General features: G+C 38.7%; 1 protein-coding gene across 5 annotated transcripts in view; it reads right to left on the bottom strand.

Moving 5' to 3' along the window:
* The window catches only part of PHKB (phosphorylase kinase regulatory subunit beta), a 192,499-nt gene that overhangs the window by 24,375 nt on the left and 146,517 nt on the right, over positions 1–21,607 (bottom strand). For 3 of the 5 annotated variants that reach the window (XM_082676232.1, XM_082676234.1, XM_082676235.1), the window contains 6 exons: positions 9,342–9,403; positions 9,095–9,257; positions 7,901–7,982; positions 6,001–6,058; positions 4,771–4,861; positions 731–933 (listed from right to left, as the gene is read on the bottom strand). In XM_082676232.1, coding sequence (XP_082532358.1) covers positions 731–933; positions 4,771–4,861; positions 6,001–6,058; positions 7,901–7,982; positions 9,095–9,257; positions 9,342–9,403 — 659 coding nt within the window. Of the gene's footprint in view, positions 1–730; positions 934–3,754; positions 3,846–4,770; positions 4,862–6,000; positions 6,059–7,900; positions 7,983–9,094; positions 9,258–9,341; positions 9,404–21,607 lie in introns of all 5 variants that reach the window. The other 2 variants (XM_082676233.1, XM_082676236.1) reach the window with 1 other exon arrangement.

Here is a 21,607-nt window from a genome sequence, read left to right as displayed (position 1 = left end):
GGCCTTTTAAACATATTATTTTGTTTCACCTCACACAAAACAATGAGGCTGGTATGAAAACAGGAGGGAGGTTCAGCCACTGACCTCAGGCCACTGAGATGATGAGTGGCGGTCTGCACTTGCACTCAGTTCCGCTGGATGCCAGAGCCTGGTCACGTGCTTACTGCACTGCCTCACACAGTGCTTGACTAAGAAGATTCAAGATCACCAGAGCCTTACTTTCAACTTCTCCAAACAGAACACTTACAATTTTAATGACTAAAATTTAGATTTTGGTAGAAAATGGATACAGAAGAATATTCTTAAAAGGACCAAGTTTTTATTTGAGTGTGTCCTCCTGACACCTAATTTTACTAAAAAAACCCCACTCTTCTCTTAAGTCTTATCCACTTATTTAGAGGATTTTTTACAAGTATTGTGCATAATGGGGTTTTTGTTTGTTTGTTTTATTGTTTAACATGATACACCTGCTTAAACCCCTGGAGTTTGATTTTACCAGAGAACAGAGTTATTCCGCTACATCTCATGTTGGGAGTTAAATATGTTTAACAGGAGGGTTTTTTTCAGGCCACTAGTATTTATTTCTTCATACCACCAGATGTTGTCTCTATGACTTAGGGCAAGATGCACTTTCCTAAATACCCACCAGATCTGGGGCAGCACTTCATTCAGAGAGGCCAAGGACCACTTGAACAATTCTCTTTATGCAAATGCAAAGTACTTTACTCACCCAATTCGTATTTTCAGCATGCCACGGAATAACTCCGGGTTATTGGAGATGATCCAGCCAATATGGATGACCAGTTCTTGCTGAATGACCGCCTCCCTCTCATCATGGGTATTACACTTGTAATAGATGATGTCCTTAATCACTCTTGGAGACAAAGGATTAGAGATAACCTCTTCTTCATGTCCAAAGGCACCCAGAGTTACCTATAGGTGGCAGAATTTTATTGTAAAAATGTCCTAGCTACTAACAGATAAAAGAAAAAAATTCAAGGCTCAGGATGACTGGCAGGATGAAATTACTCTATGCAAGCTAGGGAATTAGGTAGAATAACTGTTCCTGCTACTTATTAAAATGGCTTTCAAAGCATGACTCCCACTGGAGTTCATGATGGTTCAGTCTGGTCTGAAATACAAGGGCAGGTGAGGGTCCTGGGTAGGAGAGTGGAGGTGAATGGATAAAATCAGGGAAGGAATATAAATAACTAATGAGATAAAATTATTCTGAATGACTTTAGTACTAGAAACCCCCCAGAGAAACCAGAATACATTGACTAGTTTTACTTTAGTGCACAGCCTATGTTTGAGAGTATATCCTTCACCTCTTTTACAGTTTCTCATGTGGAAGTGTTTACTCTTTAACAACACTGTAATCTTTTCAAAGGCAGGTGTAAGGACATAGAGTTGTAGTGTAGCCCCACTTTTCCTGGCGTAGTTCTAGGCACTCATTTTCAGTGAGTGCTGAAATACTTGTTGATGTATCTCTGGCCTGTGGAGGGGAATAAACAAGACTGCCCACAAGCCTGCGAAATGAGAAAGCACAGAGGGAAATGGCAATGAAAATTCAAAGCCAAGAGTGCTGTTGAGCCTGGGCAAGAGAAATAAATACTCTGCTCCCCCCTTCTCCTCTCGCCTTAGCATTCTGCCTCCCAGAAAAGTCTGAAGCCCCTCCTTCCTCCTCATTACCCCTCTCCCACTCTCTTCCTTGTACAGTGCACGATTATAAGATGCAGGAAAAAGAAGAGGACATCAAAGGGCCCTGTGTTTTCTGAGATGAGGGGAGAAGGCAGAACAGGTGTCTTCTGCCCCAACTTTGTGATGGAGTGAAAACTGAGAACTGCTAGTTTATTGTAACACAACTGGTACCAACCAGTTAGTCCAAGTGCGATTACTTTTATTAAAATGTCATCTTGTAAAGAAGAAAGCAAACAGAAGGCACATCATTGCCTCCAGAAGCAATGATGACTAAAGCACTATTTCATTCCAGGGAGCTTGAGATGATCGGAAAGTGCTCTGTAGAAACAATATTACTTCAGTTCTCAGGGTGGAATTTCATAAATAAGCAATTACAAACTTGGAATGTTCCATTCTCATTTCTTTTTTGTAAAAGTGTAAGATGCAGTGAATGAATGGACTTCATACACCTGAAGCAGAGCTGTCAGCCTCCCAGGTACCCAGCTCTGTAAGTGACTATTTCCCTGGGAGATGTGCTGGTCTGGTGGGCAATGGTCCAGCCACAGCCTCAGGACAGGCTCCAAGGCCTCCAGGATTCTGCTCTGTGAACAGAATCTCAGAATCACAGGCTGTAATCTCCCTCTAGATAGTGTATAGAATGGACATGACCAACCCTAACCTACCCCTCCTCTCCAACTGTCAGGTGCCAGTGACCTCAGAGATCATCAAAACCTTCTCATACATCGTAGAATTAACTATATTTTCAGATATACTACAGGGGCCTAAAATCCAAGGAAAAATAGCTTCCCAAAGCCTGTTTACTTTCTTTAAGGGGTGGCTCAGTCCAAGGCAGCAATACAGGACTCTGTGGCTGGATTTGAGGATTGCAGTGAGGAAAGGAACCCCATAAGTTACTACCTGTGTCTTGGTCTTTTTAGCTGACGAATGAGAATGAAAATTCTACCTCTTAATAATTTGGAGAAAATAACATATGTGAAAAGTGATTTAAATTTTTCTTAGGAGTTTTTTTTATTAGTACAATAATTTTTTCATTGTTATTAAATATTACAGAATAAAATATTCTTTCAACTTTTCAAAAGCTAGATGTCAAGATGAAATCATTTCTGTTTTAATGAGTTAAGAGCCCTGAGATATGAACAATGGGTTGATTCCATCAGAGAAGGTTAAAGTTTTTTGTATTATTATATCCCTAGGTTAACTATCAGGAAGACATGACAAAGCACACATACTCCCAAAGGAGAGATAGAAAGCAAGCAGGTTTTCATTCCAATCAAATGATTATTCAGCCAGGTAATTAGAGCTTATAGAAAATAAAACAAAAAATGAGCAGCCATATTCCACTCCACATAGCCACGTGCACAGGCTCAATTCAACCCACATTCACCAAGTGCCTCTCAAAGGCCATGTTGGGCACACTGGGACAGGTGCTGGACAAGACATGGACCATGACCTCTGGGGGTTCACGGCCTACCCTGGGGTGAGAGACACACATTTAAATGAACTGGGATCCAGGGCAGGTTGTGAGGAGTGTCACAGGCCTACTGTGAGAACCCAGAGAAAGGGACTGCTAACTGGAGATGGCTCTGTGAGGAGAAGATGACAAGAGCTGGCCTTGGTGGGAGGGGAGGAGCTGGAAGGAGAGGTGGTCCAGAAGGTTAAGGATGTGGGGAGTCAATGCATTTCTAAGGGGGAGAAGAATCTTAAGAGGAGGAGAAGGGAAAATGCGCCCTTCACTGCTCCCTGTCTTTGTTCTACCTATCCTAAGCCTGTCTGGAGTGCTTTAGTAGGTATCATACCATTTTCTTTGTCAGTATCTTCACTGATCTCAAGTTAACACAGAAGTTGAAAATTAAAGCTCTGAGGTGCAGCACAAATACTTAGTATCTGTGCATCTTTAAGACTAGATTTTGCTTGGGGAAGGAGCCTTTTGTAGAAATGCCTGAGCCGTGACTGTGAGAGACCTATGACACTGAGGCTTGCCAGATTTAAAAGCCAGGGTCCTGCCCAGAAACGTTTGTGACTGTGACGAAGAGTCTGAAAATCAGATACTTACCTGTTTGCCCTGCACTAAAACATTAGTAATGGATGGGGCCAGGCTGTCCACTAGTTTACTTAAAAGACTTGCTGTATGGCGCACCACCGACCTGGGGGTGAAGAAGAGAGCAGGCCAGAGGTTGACAAATCTAAATGATGAATGAGTGGGGCCCTTGAACGGGGAGACTTAAAAATATACACAATTAGGTCCTCATGTAATAATATGGAGGAAACAATGACCCCAAGACACTCGACCTAACAGCTGAAATCTCCCAGATTGTAGGACCAACCAGAATTAGGGAGGGATAACCTCATCCTCACCTCTGCCACCAGCATTATTTGTGCCATTAACAATTTAAAAAGAAAGAAAAGGGAGCCTAACTATCCCTTTGGCAGGGAGTGGCATAGGAGGAAGAATTGATTATTCTGATTTTGCATTAAAAAATTCATTATTAAGACTGTCACTGGTACATGCCCTCTATTCCTATAACCCGCTTTAAATCAAGTTTCTTTTGGTGCCTACATAACCAAATCCCTGGATCAGGGGACTCACTTAGTACTCAATTTTAGGAAGTGATACAATGAAATACCAGTATTTTTTTTCTTGCCAGAATGTTGGAGGAAGGAATTCACACTGCTATTTTTACATTTCTGAAAAAGTCTTAGACTGTAAGGAGAACAGATTTTTAAGCACAGCACCTGCAATACATAAGACACTTTTGCCCCCTCAAAAGTAAAAATTCATGTGGGACTTTTAGATGGAGAAAATAAAATAAAAATGTAGGTTTAAAACTGTTTTCTTGTATTTCAGGACATCTATGGGAGCTGACCAATAAAAAACACTTACATTGCTTAATCTCAACATAGATGAACTACTAGAAAATTAAGTCATATCTGATAAAGTTAGTGAAACAAACACTTTTAGAGAAGCTTTCACCCACACATTGTAAGACCAAAAGACATACTTAACCCTCAGAACGCAAATAAGCCCACACATTTCAAGCAGCTTGAGTTTCCACATTCTGTGCATGTTACCTGTTTCCCATGTACCAGAAAAGTAGTAATGTGTGGGGCTATAGAGGAAGGAAATTTCTGGGTAAATGCAGCCCCGTAGCGTACCGCCAACCTGGGTATGTCAGTGGAAAGCCATAAAAGGGAAAATACAGTAAATAAAACTTCCAGGAGTTTGTTCTTTTAAACATAACAGTCAGGACTCTAAATGTTTGCTAATGATTTATCTAAAATATAAGTATTAAACATAAAGCAAATACAGGTTTGCTTAACCGAAGATAAGATTATAGACCACATTTGAAATTTACTGACTAAAAAGCAACACCTATTGGTTTGCATGCCTTACTGTGCTGAGAATTTACAGTGAAAATCTGAGACTTAACCACAGGACTATTACATAATTTCTTCTGGGTTGGAATGGTATATTTATTATAAATCATAGAGTTGAAATACTGCTAAGAGACTGTTTTGTCTAATCCCCTTATTTTAGAGATTAGAAAACAGGCTCATCAAGGTTAAGGGAGTTTCTTATGACACTGCTTGAAACTTTTTTTTCAAAATTAGATAATAATGGGTTATTAAAAATATATATATATTTATATACTCTTAATTTCAAAATGTTAGATTTTGCTAGTAAAACTGTTATAATTGCTTCAAAAATGAAGATGGCATGCATTTAGACATACCTACCCCATTGTGAAATAAAACAACCTTATCTCAACTTACCTAATTTTTCTTCAGTCTCTGGGAAGAGACTACCTCTGCAGAACGTATCAGTTACTTGTTATGAAGCAACTACAATCACTGGGATTCATTCAACTTAAGTCATGAGAGAACTATTTCCTAAGTATATTATTTTTTGCTTGTGATTAAATGAAACACTGGTCTCTTCATGACCTTCTATAACAGAACAAGTTTCCCAAATACAAATTAGAACCTAAAGCATCTTGCTGGGACAGAGGAGGTGCAGGGTAGGAAAGAGCCATTGGAACATCATTCCAGTGCATCCTCTCCAGGTTCTATTCCTATGGGTGTCTTTACTCCCAGACATGTTTTTAATAACTTGGGAGAGCCATGATAAAATGCAATGTAGGCAGATTCTTAGAAAGTAGGCTGAGTCACAGTGCTGTAACCTTGGAGTTTAAAAGTAAAAATTAGGATGAATAACCACCTTTAAGACTGGTCCATTACCTTTAGGATACTGAATATGAAAACATAAAAATAAAACATAATGACAAGGACGCTAATACGAACCAACATTTTTTGCTGCCAGCTCTTCTATAGACTCTCTCAATGTGATCAGAAACGGTACCTAGACATCAGATAATAGAGTCTTTGTTGAAAAATGCTTTTTATTAAATGCATAACATTTATTCCCCTTAAAAAAAAAACACTCTTGAATTTTCATTTTGTTCCATTAGAGTTAATACATCCATCCATTAATGTTCTGAACTACCTGACATATTTAAATATGTAACCCAAATATATAGTGTGAATGTCTCCAACCCTTGTTACTACTTAGTTTGAGTATATGATTTGGAATAAGTACTTTATTTCTTGAAATTCATTGTTTTCTTAATACACAATCTATGTTTTTAATAAATAAAAATAAGTTATTTTAATTTACTATAGAAAATAAAAAACAGAATATAGCAAATTGAACAAATACTATAGACTGACTATACATAATTCTTCATTTATTTGTTCAAAAAAACTTTATGGTGATTCTGTTATATGCATGATCATATACCAGTGCTCAAAAAATACCACTGGGTTTCATTCTTTGGGAGCAATTTACATGTGGTCTGGCATCATGACTGGTTTGTCAGTAAATTAACCACGTGACAGGACAGAGCACAAAAAAGGGTAAACAAGGGTAAAGGACAAGATCTTTATCATTTTACCCTGAACTTATTTTTATAACAAATTGGATAAAATTATATTCAGATTCTGTAGATGCTTATGATTTTCAATATATAAGGTTTCACAGATTTAAAACATTTAAAGTCTTTTAAATATCTAAGTAACAGATGAATATTATTCCCAAGTTTATAAAAATGGTTTAAAAAATAATTCTCTCAACATTTTCATTATAAACTATTTTATATAAATTTTGTTTCATTTTAAAGCACTACTAAAATAACCATTCTGAATTCTAGGTTCCTAATGAAATGTCTGCTTTTTAATTATCCTATTGTTTTAAAGTATAAATTTTGATGTCCTCAATATAACTAGGATCCTGTTTACACTTTGAGTTTCAAGATTAATTAGAAACATGAAGGATTCTGTTTGAAATTTGCTTAAAGTTCTTCTGCCTTAATAATATTAAGTTAAAAAATTAAGACTATTCAATTCACTGTATAATACTCAAGCCAGTTATCTCTTAGCTACAACAATGCAAAAACTAAGTAGACCTTATTTGAATAAACAATTATGTTTAGTTCACTACCAGAACTATAAGTTTTATTAATTACATTGCTGTTTAGAATATTGACTCAATTTCTAAATCTAACTAAACAATATGCATCTCTGGACAGAGAACTTTCAGATGAGCTAAAAACTTTGAGTAGCTAGACATTAAATACTTGAAATGTATCCTACATTATTCTGTATTATAAAATGCTGGAAGTAGACCATGATGTAGAATTCAAAGATTCCTTAGAGTAGTGACTCAACATACGAGTGTAGATTTCAGGGATAATTGGGTTTCATCCTTAATGCAGAGTGGACATGAACATGATTAGAATGATTTATTCTTGTAAACAGTCTTGAGAGTGCAATTCTACTAAATGCCATGTTCCATTTCAAATGGCTGCTGCAGACCATGAAGGAGCTAATTTTTATAGCTATAATGATTGAATATTGTTCTTGGAAACATACAGAAAAAAAAACTGGAAACAGAAACTGTCAATAAACAACTATGGAGTTATCAAAGGTTAACAGTCACAGGCAGAATCCAGGTTCCAACACCATTCAGACAATCAGAGAAGGGGGTATGAATTTTCCTTTTAAAAGTTTTTTTTTAAAAAAGGTTTAATAGAGGAGAAAATAATTTGTAACATTTTAGTGGATATTCATTATGCATATTTGATATAAGTTCAAAAACAGAGAGGTCTTTTTATTTAAAAATGTTCTCTTAGACATGTACTCTTACCTTCCTTTGTGATGAAGTTGGGCCCTTCTCTTTTCAGCAGTATACCCAGCAGGATGGCTTGGCTAGCCAGACAACTACAGTCCTGAAAATATAAATCACTATGAGTAACTGTAATGAATGGGTACAAAAATTACCACAGGGGATAACTAATCATGAAACCACATGATGCAAAGAGGAAATATTCTGCTATGCAATTGAGAAAAGATAAAATGTCATTGATATACTACTGAACGTAAGATGACATTATACAACTATTTATTTTAGCTATCCTGGAAACAGTGGGTAGGCAAGCTAGCTTCCTGGGGTAGTAGGATTTACTAATCAAATTTTCCAGGAAACAAGATAAGTAATGAATAGAAAATATGTTGTCTACAAGCATTAATACTGATTCTGCCACTCTCTGAGAGATTCGGCCAAGTCATTTAATCACTCCCTTGTTGACTTTACTTGTTCATAAATGGGAGACCATGTTGCTGTCAACCCAATGTGGAGAGAAGGATGAAAGGAGGGGATGTATGTAGACCACTTATTATATGCATTATGTTTTATGCCTACTATATCATATTTATGCTTATGTCGATCCATAGATAATATCGATCAATCACAAGAACTGGTATCTGACAGGTTATATATTTAGCCTACATGCTCAAATTTGTATGGTCTAATAAAATGTCATTGTGTTTATAGCTCTACCATTAGAATTTCATTTCCTTTGATACGTACTATACCTTATACCCCCACCCCTCCTCCTTTAAAATGAAAATAACCTTAAGGAAGGTATAATACTAGGTTGCTAACATAATATTCATATGGATGTAGTTATAGGATTGCTTTCCTCGGTAACTGGAGAGACTCAAAGCAAGCATTAGACCTAAAAACTGAGACAGGAGAGAAGACCTGGGTTGGGAAAAGGCGACAAAGGGCACTGAAAGAGAAATCTGGAGATCCCAAAGGAAACTATACTTCTTTAATGGGTTACTCAAGACAACACACTCCTTAAGCATCTTTAAGACATCCACACTAATATCAGACCATGAGAACTACCTCTCATTACTGCCTCAGGTACAGACAGGCATCTACCTCCAGGTTAACTACAACCTTCTCTGGGAGGACAAGAAGAAATATGGTTTGCCCCTGGGAGTTCCTGCTCTGCCAACCTCACTCAGGGCCATGTGGGAATTGCATCTTCCTCACATTCAGTTTTTGAAGAATTTCATGGGTGGGTTTGTTTTTCCATTCAGTAATGGTGACATCTGGCTCCTGTTCTTCTTCAGGAGCATTGGAGGTACTGCTTTGTCGTTTGACTTTTGAATGCTTGGGAAGTTCTAGTTCCTCAAAACTCTTAAATTCTGGAAGCCTAGAATTTAAAAGAAAAAGTTTCAGATTCCCTGCATTCCTAATGTAATCTCAAGAAACACAATAATAACCTAAAAGAACTTACTCTTCTGTGTCACTGATTCGTAAGAAGTCAAGTTGTTCTACCACAGCTCCAGATATTAGTGTCTGAAACGTGATTGAGAAAAGAGTCACAGCTCTTAAATTCATCAAGCCGCAACCTTATGATCTATGTACATACTTTTCTGTAAATATATAATACTTTTTAAAAAGTTTACTTAAAAAATATACATGATGTTGGGCTTCCCTGGTGGCGCAGTGGTTGAGAGTCCACCTGCCGATGCAGCGGACGTGGGTTTGTGCCCCGGTCTGGGAAGATCCCACATGCCGTGGAGCAGCTGGGCCCCTGGGCCATGACCGCTGAGCCTGCGTGTCTGGAGCCTGTACTCCGCAGCGGGAGAGGCCACAACAGTGAGAGGCCCGCGTACCGCAAAAAAAAAAAAACCCCAAAAAAAAGCCATGATTTTTAAGTAACTTCTTAAATGAACATTCTACAATCAGACAGATTTTCACATACAACAAATCCCCCTGAAATAGAACATACACATCAAGCTACAAGCTCATGAGTCATAATAAATAGCAGAATCAACATGAGATGAATTGTTTTTCTTTCCATCCTCTTATTTATTTTTAAGCTCAATTAAATTTCAGTATTTATTAAAATGTTAGAAAATAAAATTTTGAAATAAAAAAAAACATGAAATACCAATGTTGTCTTCAGAAAAGATAATTACGCTTTGGATTTTGCTACAGTAATATATTTCAGGGCTATCCAATGATGAGACGTTGCCAACTCTCCATTTTTCAGGATCATGAAGGTGTTGATTATCTACATTCTGGAAACCAATATTTGGTCATTCTATATTCCACTAGTTCCTGATTATAGCTTGAGCAAACTAAATGAGGCCAAACTTGAACACAGTTGTTGTCTGTCAGTGGTTCATGGTGAATGTATAAATGAATGATAACCCACAATGATACTTAGCACTATGTGTCACTTCTAATTATCTGATGAACTGTCAAATAAAAGTGAGAAATGTACTGCCCAGAAAATAAGCCATAAATTATTATTTAAAAATAAGTTAATTTTTCAGTCTTAAATATATTATTTTCTCTATTTTCTCACTGTTCATTTCAAATGTGAAGCAACAGGATATAGGGAATGTTGCTCTTGTTGGCTAACCACCCAGAGTTGTGCTGCCTTCTCTTCTAGTGAAGACACATAAACTAGCTCATCAACAAATAGCCACTACAAATGGCATGATGGACATGTTACCAGCAATCGTACTAAAGTCTCCTTGCAGAGTTTGAGTGAGAAAGGCCAAACATGCAACTGACCTGCACGTTTTTATGTGGCCCAGCCACAGTCAGGGTCTGAGAGCAGTCTGTGCCTGGGCAGAGAGCAGTGCCAAGCACAATGGAAGTCTATAGAGTGATACTTCCTAGGATGCAGGATTACACCTACACATACTGCTCTCTAGTTAACTAGTCTGTTAGATGAATATTTACTGGACACTGATATATGCCAAGCACTATGCTAGGTATTGAGGAAATAGCATGAACAAAATTAAGTAGACAATAAACAAACAAAAACCTAAGTATGTAGAAAATATGAACAGACCAATCACAAGCACTGAAATTGAAACTGTGATTAAAAATCTTCCAACAGGGCTTCCATGGTGGCACAGTGGTTGAGAGTCCGCCTGCCGATGCAGCAGACGCGGGTTCGTGCCCCGGTCGGAGAGGATCCCACATGCCACGGAGTGGCTGGGCCCGTGAGCCATGGCCGCTGGGCCTGAGAGTCTGGAGCCTGTGCTCCACAAGGGGAGACGCCACAACGGTGAGAGGCCAGCATACCGCAAAAAAAAAAAAAAAAGAAAAAAAAAAATCTTCCAACAAACAAAAGCCCAGAACCAGATGGCTTCATAGGCAAATTCTATCAAACATTTACAGAACAGCTAACACCTATCCTTCTCAAACTCTTCCAAAATATAGCAGAGGGAGGAACACTCCCAAAGTCATTCTATGAGGCCACCATCACCCTGATACCAAAACCAGACAAAGATGTCACAAAGAAAGAAAACTACAGGCCAAAATCACTGATGAACATAGATGCAAAAATCCTCAACAAAATACTAGCAAACAGAACCCCAAAGCACATTAAAAGGATCATACACTGGGATCAAGTGGGGCTTATCCCAGGAATGCAAGGATTATTCAATATATGGAAATCAATCAATGTGATACATCTTATTAAAAAATTGAAGGAGAAAAACCATATGATCATCTCAATAGATGCAGAGAAAGCTTCTGACAAAATTCAACACCCTTTATGACAAAAACCCTCCAGAAAGTAGGCACAGAGAGAACTTTCCTCAACATAATAAAGGTCATATATGACAAACCCACAGCCAACATCGTCCTCAATGGTGAAAAACTGAAACCATTTCCTCTAAGATCAGGAACAAGACAAGGTTACCACTCTCACCACTATTATTCAACATAGTTTTTAAAGTTTTAGCCACAGCAATCAGAGAAGAAAAAGAAATAAAAGGAATCCAAATCAGAAAAGAAGAAGTAAAGCTGTCACTATTTGCAGATGACATGATACTATACATACAGAATCCTAAAGATGCTACCAGAAAACTACTAGAGCTAATCAATAAATCTGGTAAAGTATCAGGATACAAAATTAATGCACAGATATATCTGGCATTCCTATACATTAATGATGAAAACTCTGAAAGTGAAATTAAGAAAACACTCCCATTTACCACTGCAAAAAAAAAGAATAAATTATCTAGGAATAAACCTACTTATGGAGACAAAAGACCTGTATGCAGAAAACTAGAAGACACTGATGAAAGAAATTAAAGATGATACAAATAGATGGAGAGACATACCATGTTCTTGGATTGGAAGAATCAACACTGTGAAAATGACTAGACTACCCAAAGCCATCTACAGATTCAATGCAATCCCTATCAAACTACCACTGGCATTTTTCACAGAACTAGAAAAAAAATTTCACAGTTTGTATGGAAACACAAAAGGCCCCAAATAGCCAAAGCAATCTTGAGAAAGAAAAATGGAGCTGGAGGAATCAGGCTGCCTGACTTCAGACTATACTACAAAGCTACAGTAATCAAGACAGTATGGTACTGGCACAAAAACAGAAATATAGATCAATGGAACAGGATAGAAAGCCCAGAGATAAACCCACAGACATATGGTCACCTTATCTTTGATAAAGGAGGCAAGAATATACAATGGAGAAAAGACAGCCTCCTCAATAAGTGGTGCTAGGAAAACTGGACAGCTACATGTAAAAGTATGAGATTAGAACACTCCCTAACACCATACACAAAAATAAATTCAAAATGGAATAAAGACCTAAATGTAAGGCCAGACACTATCAAACTCTTAGAGGAAAACATAGGCAGAGCACTCTATGACATAAATCACAGCAAGATCCTTTTTGACCCACCTCCTAGAGAAATGGAAATAAAAACAAAAATAAACAAATGGGACCTAATGAAACTTAAAAGCTTTTGCACAGCAAAGGAAACCATAAACAAGACAAAAAGAGAACCCTCAGAATGGGAGAAAATATTTGCAAATGAAGCAACTGACAAAGGATTAATCTCCAAAATTTACAAGCAGCTCATGCAGCTCAATATCGAAAAAACAAACAACCCAATCCAAAAATGGGCAGAAGACCTAAATAGACATTTCTCCAAAGAAGATATACAGATTGCCAACAAACACATGAAAGAATGCTGAACATCATTAATCATTAGAGAAATGCAAATCAAAACTACAATGAGATATCATCTCACACCAGTCAGAATGGCCATCATCAAAAAATCTACAAACAATAAATGCTGGAGAGGGTGTGGAGAAACGGGAACCCTCTTGCACTGTTGGTGGGAATGTAAATTGATACAGCCACTATGGCGAACAGTACGGAGGTTCCTTAAAAAACTAAAACCAGAACTACCGTATGACCCAGCAATCCCACTACTGGGCATATACCCTGAGAAAATCATAGTTCAAAAAGAGTCATGTACCAAAATCTTCATTGCAGTTCTATTTACAATAGCTAGGACATGGAAGCAACCTAAGTGTCCATCAACAGATGAATGGATAAAGAAGATATGGCACATATATACAATGGAATATTACTCAGCCATAAAAAGAAATGAAATTGAGTTATTTGTAGTGAGGTGGATGGACCTAGAGTCTGGCATACAGAGTGAAGTAAGTCAGAAAGAGAAAAACAAATACCGTATGCTAACACATTTATCTGGAATCTAAAATAAAAAAAGGTCAAGAAGAACCTAGGGGCAAGATGGGAATAAAGACAGAGACCTACTAGAGAATGGACTTGAGGATACAGGGAGTGGGAAGGGTAAGCTGTGACAAAGTAAGAGGGTGGCATGGACATATATACACTACTAAACGTAAAATAGCTAGCTAGTGGGAAGCAGCTGCATAGCACAGGGAGATCAACTCGGTGATTTGTGACCACCTAGAGGGGTGGAATAGGGAGGGAGGGAGATGCAAGAGGGAAGAGATATGGGGACGTATGTATATGTATAAGTGATTCACTTTGTTATAAAGCAGAAACTAACACACCGTTGTAAAGCAATTATACTCTAATAAAGATGTTTAAAAAGAACAAAAAACAAAAAAAACCCCTAAGTATGCTATGTCAGATGATAACTGCAAAGTTGAAATGAGAAAGGCAGGGGATGGGGAATGCTGGGGCAGACAAGTAGGAAGAGGCAGGTTTACATTTTATAGGTTATTAGAAAAGACTTCTCTAATAGGGTGACATTTAAGTAGAGACTGAAGGAAGCATTGCAGTCAACAATATGGATCTGAGGATAGAGTGAACAGCAAGTGTAAAGGTCCTGAGGCAGGAGCATGCTGGGTATGTTTTAGGAGTAGTAAGGAGGACAGTGTGGCTGAGTAGAGTAGATAGGGGAGAACGGTAGGAGATGAGGTCAGAGAAGAAGGTCCAGACCATGGGCATCACTATTGGAAGAACTCTGGTTTTCACTTAGTGTGAGAGAGGAGGTCATTAGAGGCTTATGATATGTGACATAATCTAACTGCCCTATGACCAGGTAGAGTAGGAAGAAGCTAATAATTGTGTTATGGCCAATAGGAATTTAGGAGACTACTATAAAAATCTAGGTGACAGATGATGCAGCTTGGACCATGATGTTAGTGCTAGAGGTGAAGGGAAGTGGTTAGATTCTGGATGTAATCTGAGGGTAGAGAAAATTGGATTTGGTAATGGATTGTAATGTGGGTTATGAAAAAAAAGAGTCAAGAATTTTTAACTCTCAAAGCTGATAGCCAATACTGAAAACGTAAGAAAAATAATTTTGATTTAGTATTTTCTATTTTTATTAGCCTACCCACCTTAATTCAGCTCATAAAGTAAATGTTTAATCTGAACTAACAGACAAGTTCTAGATTCCATTCCATTAATAAGCTTTAGAGCTTTCAATTTGAAAAATTCAATTGGTTGCACAGACTCCTGAATTAGTTTTTTTTTTAATTGAAGTATAGTTGATGTACAATATTATATAAGTTACAGGTATACAGTATAGTGAGTCACAATTTTTAAAGGTTTTACTCCATGTATAGGTATTATAAAATATTGGCTGAATTAGTTTTATAAAAAATATTGTAATTAATTTGCTATGCATTAATACCTCAGTTCTGATGGTAATTAAACAACTTAACATTGATATATATGTCTCAAATGCAATATAGTATTCAAAAAGGTATCCTGCTCAGTGATATTCAAATATATCCCACCAGGCCTTTTCCAACTGAACATACCACCCAAGAATGTACTCCACCCCATTATTCTGCCCCCCTATCTGGCTTTATATTTGGTTCTGCTCCCCTACTAGAATAAGTCTCATGAGATCAGGGACCTTGTATATTTTTTTCACCATTGTATCTCTGCTGCCTAGAGAGGGTACTCAGTAAATATTTGTTGAATCAATGAACCAATATCTACATACTTCTTACAGAGAGAAGAGTACTCTGGGAATGCAGAGATGAGTAAAGCCTGGTCTGATAGAGTTTTCAATCGACACAGAGAAGCAGACATAAGAAACTAGCCATACCTAAAATAAGAGCTACAGCAAAGCTCAAGGAAAATGCCACAGAAACACACTGGAAGGAGAAATTAATTCCAGTCTTGGAGACTTTGCTAAAGAGGTGACATTGACCTAAGTTATAAAAGTAAAGTATGACTTAGAAGGAAAAAAAGAAAAAGGCAATTCTAGAATACAGTAACAGCATGAGCAGGAAAAAAAAATCAATTTCATTAAAGATTTTGAAATTACTCAGTATACTTGAGGAGTAGAAAGCAGGGCTGGGAATGAACTGCATGAAGACATGTCCTGGGTGATGCAGCTAGGAAGTGACGCTGAGGCCCAATGATGAGAGATTGTGGACCACAGGCTAAGGACATTTGGAAGGGCCTGAAATAAAATCCCAGAGAAGTTACATAGGGCCATTTTTATTTACTATATTAAAGAGAAGACAAAGGCTGGTATGGGGGTATGAGGGGTTGTTTAATGGGTATAGAGTTTCAGTTTTACAAGATGGAAAGAGGCTTATTCTCTGGTTAAGACTCTGTACTCAAGGGTACATATAGGGCACAGCAGAGAGCAGAAGATAAAAAGATTAAACAATGGGAGAGACAGGGACGATGGCGGAAGAGTAAGACGCGGAGATCACCCTCCTCCCCACAGATACATCAGAAATACATCTACACGCGGAACAACTCCTACAGAACACCTACTGAACGCTGGAAGAAGACCTCAGATCTCCCCAAAGGCAAGAAACTCCCCACGTACCTGGGTGGGGCAAAAGAAAAAAGAAAAAACACAGACGAAAGAAGAGGGACGGGACCTGCACCAGTGGGAGGGAGCTGTGAAAGAGGAAAGGTTTCCACACACTAGGAAGCCCCTTCGCGGGCGGAGACTGCAGGTGGCGGAGGGGGAAGCTTCGGAGCCGCGGAGGAGAGTGCAGCAACAGGGGTGCGGAGGGCAAAGCGGCGAGATTCCTGCACAGAGGATCGTCGCTGACTGGCACTCACCAGCCCGAGAGGCTTGTCGGCTCACCCGCCGGGGCAGGCGGGGCTGGGAGCTGAGGCTCGGGCTTTGGTCGGAGCACAGGGAAAGGACTGGGGTTGGCGGCCTGAACACAGCCTGAAGGGGGTTAGTGCACCAGGCTAGCCAGGAGGTAGTCTGGGGGAAAGTCTGGACATGCCGAAAAGGCAAGAGACTTTTTCGTCCCTCTTTGTTTCCTGGTGTGCGAGGAGAGGGTTGCTTAAAGGAGTTCCAGAGACGGGTGCGAGCCGGGGCTAACAGCGCGGACCCCAGAGATGGTCATGAAATGCTAAGGCTGCTGCTGCCGCCACCAAGAAGCCTGTGTGCGAGCACAGGCCGCTATCCACACCGCCCCTCCCAGGAGCCTATGCAGCCCGCCACTGTCAGGGTCCTGGGATCTAGGGACAACTTCCCCGGGAGAACGCACAGCGCGCCTCACACTGGTGCAATGTCACGCTGGCCTCTGCCGCTGCAGGCTCGTCCCACACTCCGTACCCCTCCCTCCCCACGGCCTGAGTGAGCCAGAGCCCCCAAATCAGTGGCTCCTTTAACCCCGTCCTGTCTGAACGAAGAACAGACGCCCTCCAGCGACCTACAAGCAGAGGCGGGGCCAAATCCAAAGCTGAGCCCAGGGAGCTGTGCAAACAAAGAAGAGAAAGGGAAATCTCTCCCAACAGCCTCAGGAGCTGCGGATTAAATCTCCACAATCAACTTGATGTACCTGCATCTGTGGAATACCTGAACAGACAACAAATCATCCCAAATTGAGAAGGTGGACTTTGAGAGCAAGATTTATTATTTTTTCCCCTTTTCCTCTTTTTGTGAGTGTGTATGTGTATGCTTCTGTGTGAGATTTTGTCTGTAGAGTTTTGCTTTCACCATTTGTCCTAGGGTTCTATACATCTGTTTTTCAAAAATTTTTTTCTTAATAATTATTTTTTATTTTAATAACTTTATTTTATCTTACTTTATTTTATTTTCTTTTATCCTCTTTCTACTTTTTCTCCTTTTTATCCTGAGCCGTGTGGATGAAAGGCTCTTGGTGCTGCAGCCAGGAGCCAGGAGTCAGTGCTGAGCCTCTGAGGTGGAAGAGCCAACTTCAGGACACTGGTCCACAAGAGGCCTCCCAGCTCCATGTAGTGTCAAATGGCGAAAATCTCCCAGAGATCTCCAACTCAACACCAACACCCAGCTTCACTCAACGACCAGCAAGCTACAGTGCTGGACACCCTATGCTAAACAACTAGCAAGAGAGGAACACAAACCCACCCATTAGCAGAGAGGCTGCCTAAAATCATAGTAAGTCCATAGACACCCCAAAACACACCACCAGACATACACCTGCCCACCAGAAAGACAGGATCCAACCTCATCCACCAGAACACAGGCACTAGTACCCTCCACCAGGAAGCCTACACAACCCACTGAACCAACCTTAGCCACTGGGGACAGAAACCAGAAACAATGGGAACTATGAACCTGTAGCCTGCAAAAAGGAGACCTCAAACACAGTAAGATAAGCAAAATGAGAAGACAGCAAAACACACAGCAGATGAAGGAACAAGATAAAAACCCACCAGACCTAACAAATCAAGAGGAAAAAGGCAGTCTACCTGAAAATGAATTGAGAATAATGATGCTAAAGGTGATCCAAAATCTTGGAAATAGAATAGAAAAAATGCAAGAAACATTTAACAAGGACTTAGAAGAACTAAAGGGGAAACAAGCAATGATGAACAACTCAATAAATGAAATTAAAAATACTGTAGAAGGGATCAATATTAGGATAACTGAGGCAGAAGAACGGATAAATGACCTGGAAGATGAAAGAGTGGAAATAACTACTACATACCAGAATAAAGAAAAAAGAATGAAAAGAACTGAGGACAGTCTCAGAGACCTCTGGGACAACATTAAACACACCAACATTCGACTTATAGGGGTTCCAGAAGAAGAAGAGAAAAAGAAAGGGACTCAGAAAATATTTGAAGAGATTATAGTGGAAAACTTCCCTAATATGGGAAAGGAAAAAGTTAATCAAGTCCAGGAAGCACAGAGAGTCCCATACAGGATAAATCCAAGGAGAAATACGCCAGGACACATATTAATCGAACTGTCAAAAACTGAATACAAAGAAAACATATTAAAAGCAGCAAGGGAAAAACAACAAATAACACACAAGGGACTCCCTATAAGGTTAACAGCTGATCTTTCAGCAGAAACTCTGCAAGCCAGAAGGGACTGGCAGGACATATTTAAAGTGATGAAGGAGAAAAACCTACAACCAAGATTACTCTACCCAGCAAGGATCTCATTCAGATTTGATGGAGAAATTAAAACCTTGACAGACAAGCAAAAGCTGAGAGAGTTCAGCACCACCAAACCAGCTTTACAACAAATGCTAAAGGATCTTCTCTAGGCAAGAAACACAAGAGAAGGAAAAGACCTACAATAACAAACCCAAAACAGTTAAGAAAATGAGAATAGGAACATATATATCGATAATTATCTTAAATGTAAATGGATTAAATGCTCCCACCAAAAGACACAGACTGGATGAGTGGATACATAAACAAGACCCATATATATGCTGTCTACAAGAGACCCACTTCAGACCTAGGGACACATACAGACTGAAAGTGAGGGGATGGAAAAAGATATTCCATGCAAATGGAAATCAGAAGAAAGCTGGAGTAGCAATTCTCACATCAGACAAAATAGACTTTAAAATAAAGACTATTAGAAGAGACAAAGAAGGACACTACATAATGATCAAGGGATCAATCCAAGAAGAAGATATAAGAAGTGCAAACATTTATGCACCCAACATAGGAGCACTTCAATACATAAGGCAAATACTAACAGCCATAAAAGGGGAAATTGACAGTAACACAATCATAGTAGGGGACTTTAACACCCAACTTTCACCAGTGGACAGATCATCCAAAATGAAAATAAATAAGGAAACACAAGCTTTAAATGATACATTAACAAAATGGACTTAATTGATATTTATAGGACATTCCGTCCAAAAACAACAGAATACACATTTTTCTCAAGTGCTCATAGAAGGCTCTCCAGGATAAATCATATCTTGGGTCACAAATCAAGCCTTGGTAAATTTAAGAAAATTGAAATCGTATCAAGTATCTTTTCCGACCACAACGCTATGAGACAAGATATCAATTACAGGAAAAGATCTGTAAAAAATACAAACACATGGAGGCTAAACAATACACAACTTAATAACGAAGTGACCACTGAAGAAATCAAAGAGGAAATCAAAAAATACCTAGAAACAAATGACAACGGAGACACGATGACCCAAAACCTATGGGATGCAGCAAAAGCAGTTCTAAGAGGGAAGTTTATAGCAATACAATCCTACCTTAAGAAACAGGAAACATCTCGAATAAACAACCTAACCCTGCACCTAAAACAATTAGAGAAAGAAGAACAAAAAACCCCCAAAGTTAGCAGAAGGAACGAAATCATAAATATCAGATCAGAAATAAATGAAAAAGAAATGAAGGTAATGATAGCAAAGATCAATAAAACTAAAAGCTGGTTCTTTGAGAAGATAAACAAAATTGATAAACCATTAGCCAGACTCATCAAGGAAGAAAGGGAGAAGACTCATATCAATAGAATTAGAAATGAAAAAGGAGAAGTAACAACTGACACTGCGAAATACAAAAGATCATGAGAGATTACTACAAGCAACTCTATGCCAATAAAATGGACAACCTGGAAGAAATGGACAAATTCTTAGAAATGCACAACCTTCTGAGACTGAACCAGGAAGAAATAGAAAATATGCACAGACCAATCACAATCACTGAAATTGAAACTGTGATTAAAAATCTTCCAACAAACAAAAGCCCAGGACCAGATGGCTTCACAGGAGAATTCTATCAAACATTTAGAGAAGAGCTAACACCTATCCTTCTCAAACTCTTCCAAAATATAGCAGAGGGAGGAACACTCCCCAACTCATTCTACGAGGCCACCATCACCCTGATACCAAAACCAGACAAGGGTGTCACAAAGAAAGAAAACTACAGGTCAATATCACTGATGAACATAGATGCAAAAATCCTCAACAAAATACTAGCAAACAGGATCCAACAGCACGTTAAAAGGATCATACACCATGATCAAGTGGGGTTTATTCCAGGAATGCAAGGATTCTTCAATAAACGCAAATCAATCAATGTGATACACCATATTAACAAACTGAAGGAGAAAAAGCATATGGTCATCTCAATAGATGCAGAGAAAGCTTTCGACAAAATTCAACACCATTTATGATAAAAACTCTGCAGAAAGTAGGCATAGAGGGAACTTTCCTCAACATAATAAAGGCCATATATGACAAACCCACAGCCAACATTGTCCTCAATGGTGAAAATTTGAAAGCATTTCCGCTAAGATCAGGAAAAAGACAAGGTTGCCCACTCTCACCACTGTTATTCAACATAGTTTTGGAAGTTTTAGCCACAGCAATCAGAGAAGAAAAGGAAATAAAAGCAATCCAAATCAGAAAAGAAGAAGTAAAGCTGTCACTGTTTGCAGATGACATGATACTATACATAGAGAATCCTAAAGATGCTACCAGAAAACTACTGGAGCTAATCAATAAATCTGGTAAAGTATCAGGATACAAAATTAATGCACAGAAATCTCTGGCATTCCTATACACTAAGGATGAAAAATCTGAAAGTGAAATCAAGAAAACACTTCCATTTACCCCTGCAACAAAAAGAATAAAATAGCTAGGAATAAACCTACCTAAGGAGACAAAAGACCTGTATGCAGAAAATTATAAGACACTGATGAAAGAAATTAAAGATGATACAAATAGATGTAGAGATATACCATATTCTTGGATTGGAAGAATCAACACTGTGAAAATGACTAGACTACCCAAAGACATCTACAGATTCAATGCAATCCGTATCAAACTACCACTGGCATTTTTCACAGAAGTAGAACAAAAAATTTCACCATTTGTATGGAAACACAGAAGACCCCGAATAGCCAAAGCAATCTTTAGAACGAAAAACGGAGCTGGAGGAATCAGGCTCCCTGACCTCAGACTATACTACACAGCTACAGTAATCAAGACAGTATGGTACTGGCACAAAAACAGAAATATAGATCAATG

This window comes from Grampus griseus, assembly GCF_964374135.1.
Source record: "Grampus griseus genome assembly, chromosome: 19".
Classification (NCBI taxonomy): domain Eukaryota; kingdom Metazoa; phylum Chordata; class Mammalia; order Artiodactyla; family Delphinidae; genus Grampus; species Grampus griseus.
This window is presented reverse-complemented; position numbering and strand designations above follow the sequence as displayed.